Here is a 19,300-nt window from a genome sequence, read left to right as displayed (position 1 = left end):
CTGTTTGGGAACCGCCGGGCCGGATTAGCGGAAGCGACGGCTTCAAGGCCACCAAAGTGTCTAGCCAGCAGCTAGAAACTGTTGTGGGCCTCGCCATCCTGAAGGGGCAACGCTTTTGAACTTGAGCTGCCTGACATGGTTCAAGAATCGAGGGGAGAAGGTGGTAACATTCGTCCGCTAAGCCCGCTAGAGTATCTCGAGAGGCCGGCTTTCCTATACCGTCCTTTTCCTAGCAAGGGCGACAAGCTCGGATACACATGCCGTAGAGCTTTCTCCAGTATGGCCGAGCAGTTCGATAAGTTGAGCTTACGCACCAATATTACGACCCTTGGCTGAAGAAATGTGAACCCATGAGGCCTCCAGCTTTCGGTGCCGTTTCGGAGCGCTTGGGGATTATGGTGTAAAGTATTCCATGTACTGGTACACCCTGGGAAATCTCTCTCGTTGATGGCGATGATCGATTTCAGCAGGAGGAGTCGGTGTTTGAAGACATGGCGGCGCCGCGGTAGCAAGGCTATGACCTGAATATGGTGAAATAAATGCTCTCGTGTGGACCAACGAAGCTGACTGTTTAATAACTTTGATTGTTCCACTCGATATTGCTTGCGTCTGGTTCCAAAATATCTTGTGTTTCAAAATATCAGTGCACCTCCCCAAGCTGCATATTGTGACAAGTACTTTTGAACCAGCCGCTTCAGTTAAGCCACGCCAAGAGCAAGGGGAACCATGACAGTCCCGCAAGAGCCCATAGCCATCATCGGCGCGGGGTGTCGTTTCCCCGGCGCCTCCGACAGGCCGTCGCGGCTCTGGGATCTCCTCAAAGAGCCCAGAGAGCTGGCCGTCAAGATCCCCCACGACCGGTTCAACGTCGAGTCCTTCTACCACCCCATCGGGGCCAGGGGAGGCAGCACCAACGTCAAGGAGGCCTACATCATCAACGACCGCAATATCCGGCACTTTGACGCCCAGTTCTTCTCGTCTCCACCGGCCGAGGCCGATGCCATCGACCCTCAGCACCGCCACCTGCTCGAGGTAGTTTACGAAGCCCTGGAGGATGCTGGCCTCGGCATGGAAGCCCTCCAGGGCTCCAACACGGCCCTTTTCGTCGGCCAGATGTGTACCGACTACTCTGCCCTGTCGAGTCGTGACCTCGACCATGTGCCAAAGTATAGCGCCCCGGGCATCGCCCCCAGCAACGCGTCCAGCCGGGTCTCGTACTTCTTCGACTGGCACGGCCCCACCATCACCATCGACACCGCCTGCTCCTCCAGCCTCGTCGCGCTGGCCCAGGCGGTGCAGACTTTGAGGGCCGGCACAAGCGACGTGGCCGTGGCGGCGGGCACCAACCTGATCCTGGACCCCATGGCCTTTGTTTCCGAAAGCAACCTCGGCATGCTCTCGCCAACCGGCCGGTCCCGCATGTGGGATGCCGCCGCCGACGGGTACGCCCGCGGGGACGGTGTGGCGGCCGTCATCCTCAAGACCCTCAGCGCGGCCGTGCGCGATGGCGACGTCATCGACTGCGTCGTCAGGGAGGTCGGCTGCAACCACGACGGGAGGACACAGGGCATCACGATGCCCAGCGGGGCCGCCCAGGCGTCCCTTATCCGGGACACGTACGCTAGGGCGGGCCTGGACCCGACCAAGCCCGACGAGCGGTGCCAGTACTTTGAGGCCCACGGGACGGGCACCCCGGCCGGCGACCCCCAAGAGGCCTCCGCCCTGGACGATGCCTTTTTTGGGACCGGCGGACAGCGGCTGCCGTCAGACATCCTATACGTCGGCTCCATCAAGACCGTGATTGGTCACACCGAGGGCACGGCAGGACTGGCCGGGGTCCTCAAGGCTTCCCTGGCGCTCAAGCACGGCCTAATCCCGCCGAACCTGCTCCTCAAGGAGCTGAGTCCCGGGGTGCGGCCCTACTGCAAGCACCTGCGCATCCCCCAGGAGCTCATGCCGTGGCCGGACCTGCCCCCCGGGGTGCCCAGGCGTGCTTCCGTAAACAGCTTCGGCTTCGGTGGGAGCAACGCGCACGCCATCCTTGAGGCGTACGAGCCGCCGCTGAGCGCGGCGACCTCCCCTCGGGGTGGTGAACTCCCCGTGGCTGGGCCGCGCCAGGCCCAGAGGCCGGCCACATCGCTGGTACCCTTCGTCTGGTCGGCCAACAGCGAGGCGTCTCTCGAAGCCGCGCTGTCGTCGCACGCGCGCTACATCCGCGACCACCCGTCGCTGGACCTGGAGGCCTTGAGGTTCACCCTGGCCACCAAAAGGTCGGCTCTGCCGCACAAGATCGTTTTCCCGGCACTCGACGCCGGGGAGCTGCTTTCGCGGATGGAAGACTGCCTGGAGGCGCGCCGCAGCGGCGACGCCGACGCGCCTTTGGGCATGCGCAGCACGCCGAGAAGCCCCGGCGGCAAGGGCAAGCACTCCATCTTGGGGGTCTTTACCGGCCAGGGCGCCCAGTGGGCCACCATGGGGGCGCGCCTGGTCGAGTCGTCGGCCCCGGCGCGGGAGCTGATGGGGCGGCTCGACGAGTCGCTGCAGACTCTCCCCGCGCCGTCCGACAGGCCGTCCTGGACACTGCTCGGCGAGCTGCGCAAGGACGAGGAGGGCGGGAGCCGCGTCGGCGAGGCGGCGCTGTCGCAGCCGCTGTGCACGGCCGTCCAGCTCGTGCTGGTCGACCTCCTGCGGGCCGCCGGCGTCCGGTTCGCTGCCGTGGTGGGACACTCGTCGGGCGAGATCGCGGCCGCTTACGCCGCCGGCTTCATCTCGGCCCGGGACGCCATCAGGATCGCCTATTACCGTGGCTTCCACGCCAAGCTCGCCGCCGGCGCCGAGCGGCCGGATGGGAGCAGGGCCAAGGGGGCGATGATGGCGGTGGGCACCACGCTGGAAGACGCGCGCGAGCTGTGCGAGCTGGACGACCTCGAGGGCCGCCTGAGCGTCGCCGCCTGCAACTCACCCTCGAGCGTCACCTTGTCAGGCGACCTTGACGCACTGGAGCTGGCTCGCGAGGCGCTGGAGGACGAGAAGAAGTTTACGCGCGTCCTGCGAGTCGATACAGCATATCACTCGCACCATATGAAAGACCCGGTCGTGGCCTTCAGGAAGTCCCTCGCCAACTGTGATATCGAGGTTCTTCAGCCGCTTGGCGAAGAAGCCCAGCCCGCTTGGTTTTCCAGCGTGAAAGAGGGCGTCGTGATGGAAGCCTCACCAGATCTCAAAGCGAACTACTGGGCAGAGAACATGGCCCAGACGGTTCTATTTTCACAAGCCCTTCAGCATGCGGTCCACATCGTTACAAGCAAGACGGAGCAGTCCCCCTTCAGTTTGGCCCTCGAGGTCGGGCCGCACCCTGCATTGAAAGGTCCTGCCATAGATACACTCGAGGCCGCGGGAGTCGCCAGCATCATGTACACCGGCACACTTGAGCGCGGCAAAGATGATGTCAAGGCCTTGTCGGGTTGCCTCGGGGCCGTGTGGGCTTGCCTCGGCAGCGCCGCCGTGGACTGGGCAGGCTTTATCTGCGGCTACTGCGGCCTGGAGGACGGGCGGGCCTTGACCGCGCTCCGTGGCCTGCCTCTCTACCCGTGGGACCACCGCCGCGAATTCTGGGCGGAGCCGCGCATCGGCAGGCTCTTTCGCACGCAGCAGGATCGCGTGCACGAGCTACTTGGCAAGAAACTCCCAGACGGCACGCCCGAGGACATTCGGTGGAAGAACGTGCTCGTACCTCGGATCTACCCGTGGCTAGCTGGGCACTCGCTCCAGGGCCAGACGGTCTACCCGGCAGCAGGATACATTGCGCTGGCCATGGAGGCGGCCATGCAGATTGCGTCAAGCCGCCTAGTGCAGGGGCAGCATGTGCTATGCATCGAGCTGGTCGACTTGAGCATACACAGGGCCATTGCCTTTGACGAAAATTCCGGCACCGAACTCATGGTGTCACTGGGAGACATCTCGGTGGCCGGCAGCGACCATGATGACGCCATGATCATCAGCGCCAACTTCGTGTGCCGATCGCCGCTGGACAAGGAATCTGGGCGCCTGGGCACCAACGCCTCGGGCGCGCTGACCATCACGATCGGAAACGAGGCAGACGACGACGAGGCTTCTCTGCTCACGCTGAGGGAATGCGAGCGCTCTGCGGGCAGGCTGGCCGACGTCGACATCGACGCGTACTATAGCGGCCTGGCCGAGCTGGGCTATGGATACAGCGGACCCTTCAGGGGCCTTGCCAGCTTGCAACGACGGCTCGGTTTTGCGACGGGCACAATCAGCCGGGAGCTCGAAAACCAGGAGGACCTCGAACACCATCCACTGCTGTTCCACCCGGCCATGCTGGACACGTCAATCCATGCGCTCTTCTCCTCGTTTGGCGTACCCGGAGACGGCACTTGGTCTCTGATGGTGCCATCCAAGGTGCGGCGGGTGACCTTGGTTCCGTCTCTGTGTGGTGCAGCCCTGGCAAGCACAGTCGAGTTCGACTGTTCCATGTCGGCCATGGACAGAAGAGGCTGCATCGACATTGTGGCAGCCGACGGGGTGCGCAAGGCGATCGAGGTCGACGGGCTCGAGTTTGTGCCCTTTTCTCCCTTCACCGAAAAGGACGACCGGCTCTTCTTCAGCAACGTCACCTGGCAGCTCGCCCGCCCCGACGGCAACAAAATCGGCACCCACAACCCAACAGAGTGGGATCTTAAAAAAGTCGCCGACCGCGAACGCGTCGCTTTCTGGTACCTCCGCACGCTGCAGGAGCGGACATCTGCCCTGCTACAAGCTGCTCTTCCCGATGGCCACGCACGATATCAAGAGACGCCGGCCGAGGGATGCGCACAGGACGAGACGGCCACTCCCAAAAACAAGCCCGAAGTCGCGTGGCACCACCAGGCCATGTTTGACTTCGCGGCCATGTGCGTCGAGCAGGTGAAGCGAGGCAGCGACCCAGTTGCGAAGCCTGAGTGGTGCTCCGACACGCACGATCAGGTTTTGGGGTTGATGGCGCCCTACGGCGACGATGCAGACTTTAACATAATGAGGGCCGTGGGCGAGCAGATGCCGGCCGTCGTCCGGGGTGACAAGACGATCCTCGAGGTCATGATGAAGGATGACATGCTGCCTCGCTTTTACTCGCACGGCATCGGCGGCGAGGCGGCGAACTCGGCGGTGGCGCTGATGCTGCAGCAGATCACCAACCGGTTTCCACACATCAACATGCTCGAGGTTGGGGCGGGCACGGGTGGCGCGACCTGGGAGGTCATGTCGCGAGGCACTCCTTTTGCGACGTACACATACACGGACGTGTCGGCGGGCTTTTTTGAAAAGGCGCGCGATAAGTTCGCGGCGTACGCGGACAAGATGATCTTCAAGGTCTTCGATATGGAGCGAGAGCCGGGCCCGCAGGGATTCAAGGAGAACTCGTACGACGTCGTGGTGGCGTCGCACTGCCTGCACGCGACAGCGTCGCTCGAGAGGACCATGGGCAATCTACGACGACTGCTCAAGCCGGGCGGCTTCATCGTGGTGCTCGAGGTGGTGCAAATCAACACGATGCCGCTGGGCCTCATAATGGGCGGGCTGCCAGGCTGGTGGATCGGTCGGGACGACGGGCGCGTCCACGGGCCCAACATCACGCTGCCGCAGTGGAACAGGCTGCTGAGGCGGACGGGCTTCGGCGGCGTCGACACTTTTACGCCCATGACAGCCCCGCGGCTGCACACGGCCACCATCTTTGCGGCGCAGGCGGTGGACGAGAAAATCAGCCTGATGCGCCGGCCCTTCGCGGCGCGCACCGAGGATATCAGGTTCCCGCACCTGGTCGTGCTGGGTGGCGAGAGCATGGCGACCGCAGCCCTAGTCGACGAGCTCGAGGAGGTGCTGCGGCCACGGTGTCAAACGCTAGTCGTGGCGTCCACGCTCGAGGAGCTCGAGGCGATGCCGCTGCCGCCGCTGACCGCGGTGCTCAGCGTGGCGGACCTGGACTCGCCAGTGCTGGGGCACGGACTGGGCGAGGCGCGCTGGCAGGCACTCCAGCGACTGCTGGGCTCGGCGAGCGCGATGCTGTGGGTGACGCACGGGTCGCGGTGCGAGGAACCAGACTCGGGCACCATGCTGGGACTGCTGCAAAGCATCTGGTACGAGCTCGAGCATCTCCGCTCGCAGCTGCTCGAGGTCGTCGACCTCGGAGACCTGACGGCGGGCCTCCTCGCCCAGCTGATGCTGCAGATGCAGCTGGACCAGCAGTGGAAGGGTGGCGGCGTCGACGGGGACAGCGTGCTCGATCCCGAAAGCACGCTGTACTCGATTGAGCCAGAGCTGCTGCTCGACCGCGGCGGCGTCCTTAGGATCCTGCGGCAGAAGCAGGACGACGAGGCGAATGCGCGCTACAACTCGCATCGCCGGCTCATCACCAAACCCGTGCATTTGGGCAAGGGCGCCAAGGTCGAGGCCCGGATCGGGCAGAGCGCTGCGGTTGCTGGTGGCCTGGAGCTGGAGCTGACGGAGCTGCAAACGCCTCCTGCGCTCGGGGCAAACTTGCACGTGGCGTCCCACTGTTCTTCAGCACCCATGGTACACGTTCACATGTCCACGGCTTGGGCAGTCCAGTCCCCTGCAGGCCTCCACTTCGTCGCCCTGGGACGCGAGCAAAGCAGCACGGGAAACAGCCGCGCTGTCGTTGCGCTCTCGCACACAAACGCGTCGGCCATTGCTGCTGATCCAGACGCTTCTGTGCCCGTTGACGCGCCGGGTGCCCTCCATCATGCGGCCTTCCTCGCGCTTGTCACAGCGCGCGTGCTCGCCAGACACATCCTGGCCAGCACTGCGCCGTGCGCCGTCCTGCTCGTCCACGAGCCCGGGCCTGTGCTGGCGGCAGCCCTCGAGGCCTCGTGCGAGCCGCTCGGGACCCGGCTTCTGTTCTCATCCACAGTCGGTCGGCACGCCAAGAACAGGCAGGGATGGATTGCCGTGCACCCGCGCATGCCCCACGCGGCCTTGAAACGCGCTCTCCCCGGCCGAGTTGATAGCTTCTTGGACCTATCCAAGTCACGCGCCGCAAAGGACGCTGGCGCCAGGCTCTCCTCGGTTCTGCCACAAGCCTGCCGCCGCCAGCATGTCGCAGATCTTGTCTCCCACGAGGCAACCGTGGCCCATACTCTACAGGCTGGGAGCTCAACCCGAGTGGGTGTCCTCCAGGATGCAGTCGATTTCGCCCAATCACAGATGGCCCTGCTCCCTGAGCTTGGGGACGCAACGACGTCACTGAGGCTGTTCCGTGACGACGGCGACAGTTCCCCCACCTTGAACTTGCCTCGGCAGCTCTCAGCGGAGCCGCTCGCCCTTCTCGACTGGTCTTCCCGGCCGGGCGTCCCTGTAGCCGTCAAGACCGAACCGATCGACGTGCGCACCGACATATTCCAGGACGGCAAAACATATTGGCTGCTGGGCCTCGCCGGCGATCTGGGCCAGTCCCTGGTCGACTGGATGGCCAGCCACGGCGCCAGGAACATTGTCATCAGTAGCCGGTCTGTCAAATCGCAGGTGCTCCCAGGCTGGATTGCCGCCCATGCCGCCCGGGGCGTGACCGTCCTGCTCGTCGAGGCCGATGTCACCAACACGTGTTCCCTGAAGTGCGCCCGCGACGTCATCGAGGCGAGCCTGCCGCCCATCCGAGGCGTGGCCAACGGCGCCCTGGTGCTGCGCGACCGGCTTTTTATCAATACTGATTTCGACACGTTCCAGGCCGTCCTGCGCCCCAAGGCGCTCGGCACGGCCAACCTCGACGCCATGTTCAGCGCTCCGGGCTCGCTTGACTGGTTCATCGGCTTCTCGTCCATTGTCGCCGTCGTCGGCAACTACGGCCAGAGCGCCTACTCGGCCGGAAACAACTTTGTCAAGGCTCTCGTCAACAAGCGTCGCCGGGTCGGCCTCCCCGGCGCAACAATCGACATCTCCACGGTCCGAGGCGTCGGCTATGTCGAACGGGAGCAAAAGGCCGGAGTCATGACCGCCAAGATGGTTGAACGCATCGAGAATAGTGCCATGCCAATGTCGGAGCGGGACCTCCACCAGCTCTTCGCCGAGGCCGTCAAGGCCGCGCCGCCCGATTCGGGCCGCCACGCCAACATCACGTCTGGCATCCAGCTCGTCCGGTCCGACCGTATCAACAAAACCTTTTGGGCAAACAACCTCAAGTTCTCGCACTTCGTCGTTGAAATCGGCCTTGGCAACCAGGATGCCTTGGGCAGCGGCAGCAAGGTTCTGGTCAGATCGCTTCTGCTGGAGGCCGGCTCTGTGGCAGAAGCCGTCAAGATCGTCCGCGACGCCTTCACGGCCAAGCTCAACGCGACGATTCAGAATCCGGCCACGGAAAAGATCCCCGACTCGCAGCCGCTGATCGATCTAGGCATCGATTCCCTTGTTGCCGTCGAGGTGCGCACTTGGTTCCGCCAGGAGCTCGGGCTCGATATGCCCATGCTCAAGATCCTCGGCGGCGCCACCATGGCGGAACTGGTCGAGGACGCTGTCGCCAGACTTCCCCAGGAGCTGCTTCCCAGGGTGAAAAAGACTGGCACCAACGATCCTGCGACCTTGTCGCCTCCACCAGACGAGGCGGAACAGACAACAGCTCTAGCCAAGGAGAAGGAACATGATGCTGAAGATGACAAAGACAAGACTGGCTCTTCGTCGGATGGCAATCAAACGTCGGAGGATACGGGCGATACCTCGATCACCAGCCGATCGGGAACCCCCGTGTCGGAACCAGCAGCTCGCCCATCGGCACCAGCCCTGAACCCTTTCCAACCCGAGATAATCAGGACGGAACCAATGAACTTTGGGCAGGCCCGCTTCTGGTTTCTGCGCAAGTACCTGGACGACCCGACCACAGCCAACGTGGCTTTCTACTTCCGCATCACAAGCAACTTCAGCCCATCGGGGCTGTCCCAGGCTCTGTACTGGGCCTGCGAGCGGCATGAGGCGCTGCGCACGTGCTTTTTCTCGAACCCAGTCGATGCAACCACCTGCCAGGGCATAATGCGCAAAAGCGCCATCCGCATGGAACACCGCCTCGTCTCGAACCATACAGAGGCGCGATACACGTTCGAGACGGTGAAAAAGCATGTCTACGACCTGGAAAGGGGTGAGACGCTGAGGCTTGTCCTGTGTGAGGAATCACCGACCTCGTACTACTTTATCCTGGGCTACCACCACATCCTGATGGATGGCTTCAGCTGGGAGGTTCTGTTTTCCGAGCTGCAGAACTACTATCGCGCCAGCACCAGGCAGGATTATATCCCTCCGCCCGTGACTCGACAGTACGCCGACTGGTCCCGCAAGCAGCTTAGCGATGTGCTCGGCGGCTTGGAACTGGCCACGGACCGCAAGTTCTGGCGCGAAACTCTTAGTCCGCTGCCCCCCGTCCTACCGCTGCTCCCACTCTCCCGGGCAGCTGGCCGGAAACCACTCGGAACTTACGAGCTGAACAGGGCCGAAACACGCATAGAGCAAGGGCTTGCACAATTGGTCCGCAACGTGGCAGCCGCCCACAAGGCCTCGCCCTTCCACGTGCACCTGACCGTGTTCCACGCGCTGCTGTTCCGCCTGACAGGCGAGCCGGACGTCTGCATTGGCATGGCGGACGCCGGGCGCACGGAAGAAGAGGACGTCGGCATCGTCGGTCTGCTGCTGAACCTGCTGCCGCTACGATTCGGTGTTGCATATGGCATCGACGGACGTGTGGACGAAGCAAAATCAAAAGTAGGCGAGTGCTCCTTTGCCGATGCGCTCCGCCAGACCCGCGCCAAGGTGTATGCGGGCATGGCCCGCGCCCGCGTCCCCTTCAACGTCATTCTCGACGACCTTGCCGTCCCTCGCTCGACCAGCCACCACCCCCTCATCCAGGCCTTTATCGAGTATAGGCCAGCGCGCAAGATACAGTTTGCAGGCATCACGGGTGAAATTCCTCCGAACAACACCTCCCACGCCCGCACGCCGTATGATATCGAGCTCAACGTCAACGAAAACCACGCCGGTGATGTTACCGTCTCGATCGGCCTGCAGTCCAGCCTGTACTCGGCAAGCGCGGCAGAGCTTGTTCTGGGCAGCTACACGACACTCCTGGAGTGCTTCGCTCGCAGCCCCGAATCCGCCATCCGCGACCCCGACGTCTACCCACGGGGCGATATTGAGCTGGCGCTCAGGCTCGGGAGAGGCCCCTCGGCTGCAGTCCAACACAGCACCGTCTCGCAGTTCGTCGATGCTGTTGCCTCTGAAAACCCAGACAAGACCGCTCTGAGGCATACAGACGACTCTGGCAAGACCCGCTCGCTCTCCTACGGCGAGATGCTCGCTCGCGTCATGGACATCCACTCCTCATTGGCTGACGCTGGTGCCAAGGCCGGGTCCCGGGTCGCTGTGGCTGTCCAGCCATCCACGGACTGGGTCTGCTGCATGCTGGCAGTCATGCGGGCGGGCGCTGTCTACATTCCGCTCGACTGCAGCTTGGGCACGGCGCGCTTGACCCAGATGGGCGCCCTCGTCAAGGCCGATTTTGCTCTCGTCGACAGCGTCGACGTTGGTGCCCAGGTCGAGGGCTGGCTGGCATCTGCCAAGGGGAAAGTTGCTGCTATCCTCGATGTCCATGGCATTTCAGCGGCGCCAGCTGAGACTGGCAAGGTGCAGCTCGCCAACCTTTCGGCGCCAGATGAGGCGGCCGCCATTCTCTTCACCAGCGGCACAACAGGCACACCTAAGGGCATCTTGCTGCGGCATTCCTCGCTCGCCAACGTCGTCGAGACCACGATGGCGCCGCGGTTCTATGGTCCCGGCGGCCTCGGCCGGCAGACGGTCCTTCAGCACAGCGCGCCCAGTTTCGACATGTCGTTCGAGCAGGTCTTCCTCGCGCTCTGCGGCGGGGGCACGCTGATCATCGCGGACCGCTCCCTCCGGGGTGACTCGCGCGCGCTGACGAGGCTTATCGCCGACGAGGGCGTCACTTTCACCAAGGCCACGCCGCCGGAATACAGCTCCTGGTTCCGCAACGGCGAAGCGCTCGGGCCCGACACGAGCCTGAAGCACATTTTTGCGGGTGGCGACCGCATGACCCAGGGAATGGTCGACGAGCTGAAGCGCCGTCTGCCTACGGCCGTCTCCAAAGGGGCCGTGAGACTCTTCAACTCGTATGGGCCAGCTGAGGGCACTGTTATCGTGACCAAAACTGAGATTCCCCTTGATAGTCTACCCGATATCGGGGGCCCCGAGGCTGCAAATCAGCAGGCGATGATCCCAATCGGATTCCCGCTTCAAAACTGCGCCGTATATGTGGTCGACGACTCCCTGAGACTGCTGCCTCCCGGGGTCTCGGGCGAGATCCTCATCGGCGGCGCCGGGGTCGCGATGGGCTATCTCGGCAGCGACGATACTCCTGCTGGCGGAAACGGCGGGGACAAATTCCTCACAAACCCATGGGCGGACGAGGACTTTGTCCAGCGTGGATGGACGAAGCTCTATCGCACAGGGGACAAGGGAAAGCTCACGAGGGAGGGGACGCTGCTATTCGAGGGCCGGATTGAGGGCGATACCCAGATCAAGCTCCGGGGCGTGCGAATCGAGCTTGAAGATATCGAGCACAACATCGTCCAAGCGTCCAGGGGCGCCATCGCAGAGGCCGTGTGCTCTCTAAGAGGAAGCGCTGCTGTGCCCGAGACGCAGTTCCTGGTCGCGCATGTCGTGCTCTCGGCCCCGGAGCCTTCTCCGCTCGAAAAGGCCGCTCGCGAACAGACGGAGGGGCAAGAAGACGAGCCGCAGCCGGCAGACCTCCTTGTCCATGTTCTCGCGTCGTTGGAGTTTCCGAACCACATGAAGCCTGCGCGCCTCATTCCGCTCCCGCGCTTCCCCAGGACTCGGCATGGAAAGCTCGATCGCGCAGCCATCGCCGCATTGCCCTTGGATTCCGCCTTGGACTCCGCCTCGGAGGCGTCGGACAACCGTGCGCTGACCGAGACCGAGGAGAAAGTGGCGTCCATCTGGGTGCAGATGCTGTCTCCCGAAGCAGCCCCTGCCTTGGGAATGCGCCCCTCAACCGACTTTTTTGCCCTCGGCGGCTCCAGTCTGATGCTGGTCGAGGTGCAGGCGCACATTCGGGCCTCTCTCGGCGGCGTCGATGTCTCGCTGCGCGACCTATACCGCGCCCATACCCTTTCGGCATTGGCGTCGCGCATCGACGAGCTGGCGCATGCCTCGAGCCTCGACTGGGAAGAGGAGTGCGCGCCTCCTCGTGCCGACGAGCTTGTCCTGCTGCCGGAATCCAGCGTCGTCCCTGGCGGTCCCAGGACAACAGTCGACAGCGGTGGTGCCGAGGTCATACTCACCGGTGCCACAGGCCACCTGGGACCCTACCTCCTGGAGCGCCTGGTATCGGATCCCAAGGTCTCCAAGATCCACGTGGTTGCCGTCCGCAGCGAAGACAGACTGCGCTCCGTCATCTCCGCCATGGCTCCGGCCGCGACCGCCGCTGCGGCAGACAAGGTCCTCTCGTACCCGGGAGACCTCACCGCCCCACTGTTGGGCCTCTCTACCGAGGCTGCCAGCCAGCTCGCCGGAAGGGCCACGGCCGTGCTCCACGCGGGCGCCGCGCGCCTGTCCTGGGAGACCTTCGAGACCCTCCGCGCGGTGAACACGCTCTCGACGCGGGAGCTGCTCCGCCTCGCGGCCCCGCGGCGCCTCCCTTTCCACTTCATCTCGTCCGGCGGCGTCTTCCCGGCCGAGGAGGCGCCGGCCGAGGTGTCCTCGGCCCCATTCGCGCCCGCCCAGCTAGGCGCGGACGGCTACGTGGCAAGCAAGTGGGCCAGCGAGCGGATGCTCGAGCGGGCCGCGCGGGACCTCGGGGTGGACGTGCGCATCTACCGGACCGTCCGGTGCGACGGCGCCGACGACCCGGCCTCCCCGCTGGACGAGTCGCTGCCCGAGGACATCGCGGCCGGCATGGCCAGGGCGACCATCGAGAGCGGCACCATGCTCGACCACGGCGGCTGGGCCTGGAGCGGCTGGTTCGATCTGGTGAGCGTGCACCAGGTCGTCGAGGCAATCGTCGGGCGCCTTCTCGGGGCCGCCGATGCCGGGGCGATCCAACAAGCCGAAGATGACGGCGAGGACGGGGGCATGGTCGAGTTCACGCACATCAAGGGCACCTACCGGGTCTGGAAGGTCGAGCAGCTCCACCAGCTGGTCCTCCGCCCCGAGATCCAGGCCAACATGGGCAGGCTGAAGCTCGTACCCCCGCAGCTGTGGCTGGGGCAGCTGAAGCGGTCTGGCTTCCCGTGGATGATGGGCGCCAATCAGGCGACTTACAAGGACTGGGTGAGCAACAGGCGATGAAAGTGTGTTTGTGCTTCAGTTGGTTATTTTGGCTTTTCTTTCTTTCTTTTTTTGCCTGTATGTCTTCGCCCTTCTCTGTTGCACTTTTCTTATTTCCTTTTCTCCTTCTTGGTCAGAAAATATTTGTCCCTTGATGCAGTGCAATTCTTTCAATATCCACTATGTTCTACCTTCTCAGCTTTGCGTATCCCATCACTCGAAAAGAAATACCGGATGTTCTACACCTGCTCGCCCACCTCTCCTCCCATTTTGTGCACATACTTGGCGTGCTCGTCCCGCCACTTGGCCTCGACCCGCTTGCGCATGGTGGCCAGCATCCCCCTCGGGCACCCGATCGTGACCGTCTCGACGAGCTTCCAGGAGGAGGAGGAGGCGACGGCGACGAGCCTCAGGTCCCGCTCGACGCTGACGTCGAGCGCGCCCGCCATGCGCGCGAACAGCCCGTCGGCCGTGCTGGTGACGTCCCAGCGGTTCGTCGTGCGCTGGAGGCCGCCGGGGAGGAGCCACGCGAACGCGGCCGGCATGGCGAACGCCTGGTCGTACGACTTGGTCTCGCCGGCGCGCGCCGCCACGCCCTGCGGAAGCGGTCGCGGTTGCGGTTGCGCCGCGGCCGCGTCCGGGGCCGCCACGACGGGCTCGTGCGAGAGCGCCAGGTCGTCCAGGGCGAGGAAGAAGTCGTGGTCGTGCAGGACCGCGAGGGCGGCGGCCCTGGACGACTCGGTGTTGTGCGTCCCCTCGTGCCGGAACACGGTCGTGTGCTCAAACGTGTCGCGCGTTGTGAATACTGCCAGATGATTGAGCGGGCGGGGGAGAGTTGTTAGCGGCTTTTTTTTCAAGAATAAACAGAAAAGAACAACAGCAGTGCCTGCCAGGTCCTGATGATGTCCCTCTCCGCGCGTGGTGAAAGACGTACGGCCCATTTTTTTTGTGATGCTGCAGCAACAGGGTCGATGTATTTTGACGCTTTTCTGATCAGGTACCTATCTAGGCAGACAAAAGATGGTAAGGAAGACAGAAAGAAAGCTCGGGAGTGCCCAGAGGGTGAGCGAACCCCCTGACCCTTATATACACCCTCTACCTCGGCGAGATGGGCATGGGAGATGGCGGCCTGAGGCAACGATAAGAGCAGGACAAGCCAGTGCCCTGAGTACGTTGTCCTATCTGACGTGGCCAGCAATCTAGGGACTTCACAAATGTCAGGACTGGGGTATGTCTCGACAGCCCGGCCGTCAGCCCCTGACTGCGGAAGCAGATGCCTACCCATCACAAAACCTCACCCCAGCCATACTACTTCTTCCGAGGCGATGGGCAGGAAAGCATCAACGTGTATCTTTCCAATCCCCAGCCGCTCCATCACCCCGTTCTCTCCCGGCGCAGTCAGTAGGATCACGTCGAAGTAGGGCCAGAACTCAGTGTTGTCGAAATGCTCATCATCGCACCACGGCCCAAGCATGAACCTATTCGCCTTGGCCAGGAGCCTATCCTTGCGTTCACCGTCGTCGGCCTTGGGCTGCTCCGTCCAATGCCTAAAGCGGCGGGACTCGGCGTCCCAGGAAGGATCACAATAAGGAGGCATGGCGCATCTGTTCGCTGTAGAGCGCGCGATAGCCAAGAACTTGCGCTCCCGCCCGTCCAGGTCCGGGACGAGCTCCGCTTCCACAATGACCGTGCCCGCGCGTTTCCCGCGGCCGTCGAGCACGCCGATGTCGCAAATCTCGTGCGCCCCCGAGCCGCACGAATTCAGGCCAGTGTGCTGCTTCGTCAATCTGAAGGCCGCCGTTTTCCCATGTACCTTGAGTACTCCTGGCGTCGCTTCGTTCCCGATGCTGTGGGGAGGGTTCTGCCGGACTAGGGTGCTTTTGAGCGGGCGAGGGTAGAGGTAAGGGGATTGCCGCCCATATTCGCTGAGGGTGTAGTAAATCCTGAACAGATCGTCGAAATGCCGAGTCCACGACTCGCCCACGACAGTTTGCTCGACTTGGCAGGATGGGGTGTCGGATCGCACACTTAAACGGGCTCCGTCGATTGTTTCGATGGCGACCTGGCTCGCCGTGCATTCGCAGATATTTGACAGCAACTTCGGTCCTCCGGCCCCGTACGCCACTGGGCCGCGCCACCCCGCCCAGGACCAGCTCGGGAACTTGGTTATCCGACGCGGGCCAGGTTTAACATCGCCAAGGCACATTTGCCACAGCAAGCCGTCAACGAAGGCAGACGTGGGGATTCCCTGGAAGAACCAGCACCTCATTTGCACCTGGAGTTGGTTTAGTACCCCCTGAAAGCCCCGGATCTTGTCAGCTTCGTTGGTCAAGGTCCGTCTCGTGTACTCTGCCACAGAGGTGGCGTAAATCTCAAAGATGTCCGATTCTTTAAAGGCCATCTGGTACCTGTCGTCGTACTGGTCGATAACGGCTCGTTCTTCCTCCTCGTCTTTGTCCTCCTCCATGTGCACCTCCTCCCACCAGCCACACCGGAGATGGCAGCGGTAGTAAAGCTGACTCTCGGTAAAGCTTAGCGTCCGTGTGGATAAGAGCCGCTCCTGGTACGTCCACCCTCGCGTGTTCCACTTAGTCATGTTGATCGTATCGTCAACGTGCAGCATGTTGGCGACGACCAAGCCCTCCCCGACGGCAACCCTCATCTGCTGGCTTTGGCGGGGAACCTCGGGCATCACCCCCGGCAGGCCCGCGTCGGCGTCCGCCCCGGCAGTGGCCATGATGGTAACCCACGCCTCGGCATAAACCGCGTCCATCCTGCCCGTGTTGAAGATTATGCTCGCCTCGTCGTCCTGCTTGATGCAGAGGGCGTCGGCCCAAAGGTACCGGCATCCGAGCTGTCGCACGACGGCCATAGCGTGGACTATAGTCCGCGATGGACGCCCCTCGGGCGTCTTCAGGACCCCGGGGGTCGCCATGGCCCCCGCGTTAGCGGTGCCAAGCTTCACCTTCTGGTCCTTCCCCCACATGTAGCTGAGCGCTACATACCGGGATCCCTGCGGCAGAGGGAGCACGCAGTATTGGTCAACATCAATGGCCAATAGGCCCTCCGTTTGCCACGCCGGTAGCGCCCCTTCGCCGCTACCGGCCACGCCCGTCGTCCCAACGATTGTGCTGTGTCGAGCCTCGCAGCAGCCTATCCATCGCCTGATGTTGACCCAATCTATTATCTTCCGGTCGACGCGCCGGCCGAACAGCGCGCGCTCCGTCTCCGTGGTTGTGTCGCCATCATCTGCCAAGAGCTGCAGCTTCGCCCCAATGTGGTACTCGTCATCCACCCTGACTTCTCTCATCCTCCTATGGGGCAGCTCACTCAAGCCGGACAGCTCGAGATAGAATATACCTGGTTTCCCCTTGTCGTTAAACCAAGAGACTGCGTCCAGGCCCATTGGTTTTTGGTGGAGGCGGACAACGAACGGCTTATCCCTCGGTGTCTCGAGCTGGGCTCGCAGGTATTCTTCCCCGTAGTGTAAGTACAGGGTGTGTTTGACCAGGCTGCAGAAGGAACAGCCCATTCGGCCAAGTATTCCCTTGAGCGTGTCGTATTCAAGTTCTTCAGGTTCTTTTATGGTGAATAACCCTTTGAAAGGGAGGCTCTGACAGATTGTGCAGAGATCTGGGCCTCCGACTCGTTCGACAAGCTGCGCCATTTCCTAAAATCAGGGACCGGTTAAAGGCCCGAATCGCTTGCCAGAAAAAGAAAGGACAGTTGGACAGATTGAGGGCAGGCCCAGGCAGATTAAGCAAATGGAATATCGAGGGCAGGAGTGTTCAGGTCGCGAAGGCGAGCACGGCGCAGTTTTTTGGGGGGGTAAAAATCGAGAGGCAAGGCATGTCAGCAGGGAAATGGAGGAAAAGGCACAACTTAAACTTCAGGCAGCACTAGTTGGGCACTCAAAGGTGCACTTTTGTCTTTCCGACATCACCATTGTGCACTTTGCAAATCTGAAAGCCACAGCCAAGGATGGCAGCCGGTCAGCTCGCTACTGTGCCGAAACTCGCTCATCGTGGAGGCCTATTAAATACAATCCGTTCGGCCACCTCGTATGCGATTCCTTTTGTGGGTGAAGTAAATGCGTATCCCATTGGATCCACGTGTCTGCGGGTGTCCTCGACCTCCTGCAGTGGGGGAGCATCGGCAATCGAGTCCTTTCCCGGGAGGGCTGATGGATATCCTTGCTCCCTGCTTTATTGGCTTAGCCGTATGCAAGCCTTGTTGCTTTTTCGCCAGCCCTCCCCAAAATTCGCCCGGTCTGTAAGTAAAATATCAACGAGGTCTGCAGGACGGGACGGCTGTCGCGTGAAATACGTTGTCGTGACAAAATTGTGTGATGACCTCTTGTTTTCCTCGCTCCACCACCCAAAGACGGCCCCTTTATACTTGTTATTTGGAGCCCACCCTCGGGCTTGCCCCCTTGGTCTTGGTCCTGTACGAATATAAACACCTACTGGTGCTTCCCCAGCAGCGCTCCCAGGCCTCGACGGACCAGCACCCGACGGCCTGAGATGCCCCAGGCTGGAAAGCCCACCCGCAAACATCTGCTTGTCATCCAATGGGCGGTGAAGTTCTCTGTATGCTGGGATCGAGCAAACTGTCGGATATGAGTCAGCGACGCGAGGGGACGACGAGGATCTGCCCAAGCTTCACGACACCCTCAGCCAGCACGGGCGACAGTCTACCTCTACCCTCGGCCGGTAGACAACGCCATTAGCCAGCAGTGCCCACCAATCTACCCAGCAGCCTCGGGAATAAAGTGATAGGAGTGGGTAAAGTACGTCTTCCGACTGACAGAACGGAATACCCGCCCGCTTTTCCACCGTCAGTTGACATGCGGCTCTGGCGCGGCGCACGACATCTGCCACACTAGCACGCTCGACGCCCCTGCCGACGCCTCGCGAGGAGGGTATGGTCCGTGCGGGCGCCGTGGCGCCTCGCCCCGGCTAACGGGCGGGAGCGCCCGGCCCGCCCGTCGCGGGGTCTGTATCGGGGAGAATAACCGAGGTGCCTCCTTAGGACGTTGACTGCCGCCGCAACTAGCCCTAGACGCACGCCCGGGAGCAGCCGCGGCGGGTAAGAGGACGAGTGTCCGCGCTTTGGACACGACCGCGGCGGGACGCGGTATAATACTCGACGGAGCAGCTCAACATGTTGTCTGTTTTCGGCCCTTTTTCGACGTGCTATGGCTGGCTAAGGTCGGGACAGAATGGTGTGATGGAGAGGTTCGGGATTGGACAGATGCACCTACATATCGATGTCTTTCTGCCGATCGCCCGAAAAGGAAAGCTGTGACTCGGGTAAGGCTTCCATTACGGTAACCAGAACTATCTATTATGGTAAAAAGATAACGGGAAAAAGACACAGAAACTGTATGAAGGAAATAAGTACAAAGTATTAAGCTATTAAACCACAAGCCCAGCGACGACTCCAAAAACGAGTACTGGGAGGATAGCCACGACGTCGATCCTAGCCCCGCGGTTAACGTCCACGGGAACATAAGGGGCACCGCTCGTGCTCACCAAAGAAACGGTGGCTGTGGCCGCTTCGCTGGTGCCATTCGCAGAGCAAGCGCTGCTGCTAGTGCCAGTGTAGTTGGTTGGCACAGTCGCCGCACAGACTAGGACCCACACGATGGATGATGATCAAGACGCGCTGAACGCGCGCTCCGAACACCGGAATCCCCTCTTTCCTTCCTTTCCTCCCTAGATTAAAATCTTCGTTCGTAGCGCCAATTAACTGTTCCCTGGTCTTCAACCATGGCCGTGACAGCACGGCACTGGCATTAAATAAGGAAGACTAACAGGATAAAGGTTGGCCGAAGGCCACACTCTCCTTCAACATTTCTTTTCCTCCTCAGCACAAGTTAAGGGCCTTAAATGCCACGCCGTAACCCACTTACTTGTAAACCACGTTATCAAAAGAAAACGAAAAA

The 19,300-nt window shown here is 62.0% G+C and overlaps 2 protein-coding genes across 2 annotated transcripts; one reads left to right on the top strand and one right to left on the bottom strand.

The window, feature by feature from the left end:
- Positions 1–726: 726 nt before the first annotated feature.
- Positions 727–13,606, top strand: GGTG_10437 (hypothetical protein; the record flags this gene model as incomplete). The annotated part of the gene is made up of 1 exon (XM_009228310.1): positions 727–13,606. One exon carries the CDS (start codon positions 727–729, stop codon positions 13,372–13,374), a length of 12,648 nt encoding a protein of 4,215 aa, XP_009226574.1. The 3' UTR covers positions 13,375–13,606.
- Positions 13,347–17,436, bottom strand: GGTG_10436 (hypothetical protein). The gene is made up of 3 exons (XM_009228309.1): positions 14,652–17,436; positions 14,434–14,552; positions 13,347–14,158 (listed from the first exon to the last, which is right to left on the bottom strand). The coding sequence occupies exons 1-3, from the start codon at positions 17,018–17,020 to the stop codon at positions 13,593–13,595; spliced, it is 3,054 nt and encodes a 1,017-aa protein (XP_009226573.1). The 5' UTR covers positions 17,021–17,436; the 3' UTR covers positions 13,347–13,592.
- Positions 17,437–19,300: the final 1,864 nt, after the last annotated feature.

This window comes from Gaeumannomyces tritici, assembly GCF_000145635.1.
Source record: "Gaeumannomyces tritici R3-111a-1 unplaced genomic scaffold supercont2.6, whole genome shotgun sequence".
Lineage (NCBI taxonomy): Eukaryota > Fungi > Ascomycota > Sordariomycetes > Magnaporthales > Magnaporthaceae > Gaeumannomyces > Gaeumannomyces tritici.
Note: the sequence above shows the minus strand (reverse complement) of the source record. Positions and strands in the feature narration are given on the sequence as shown.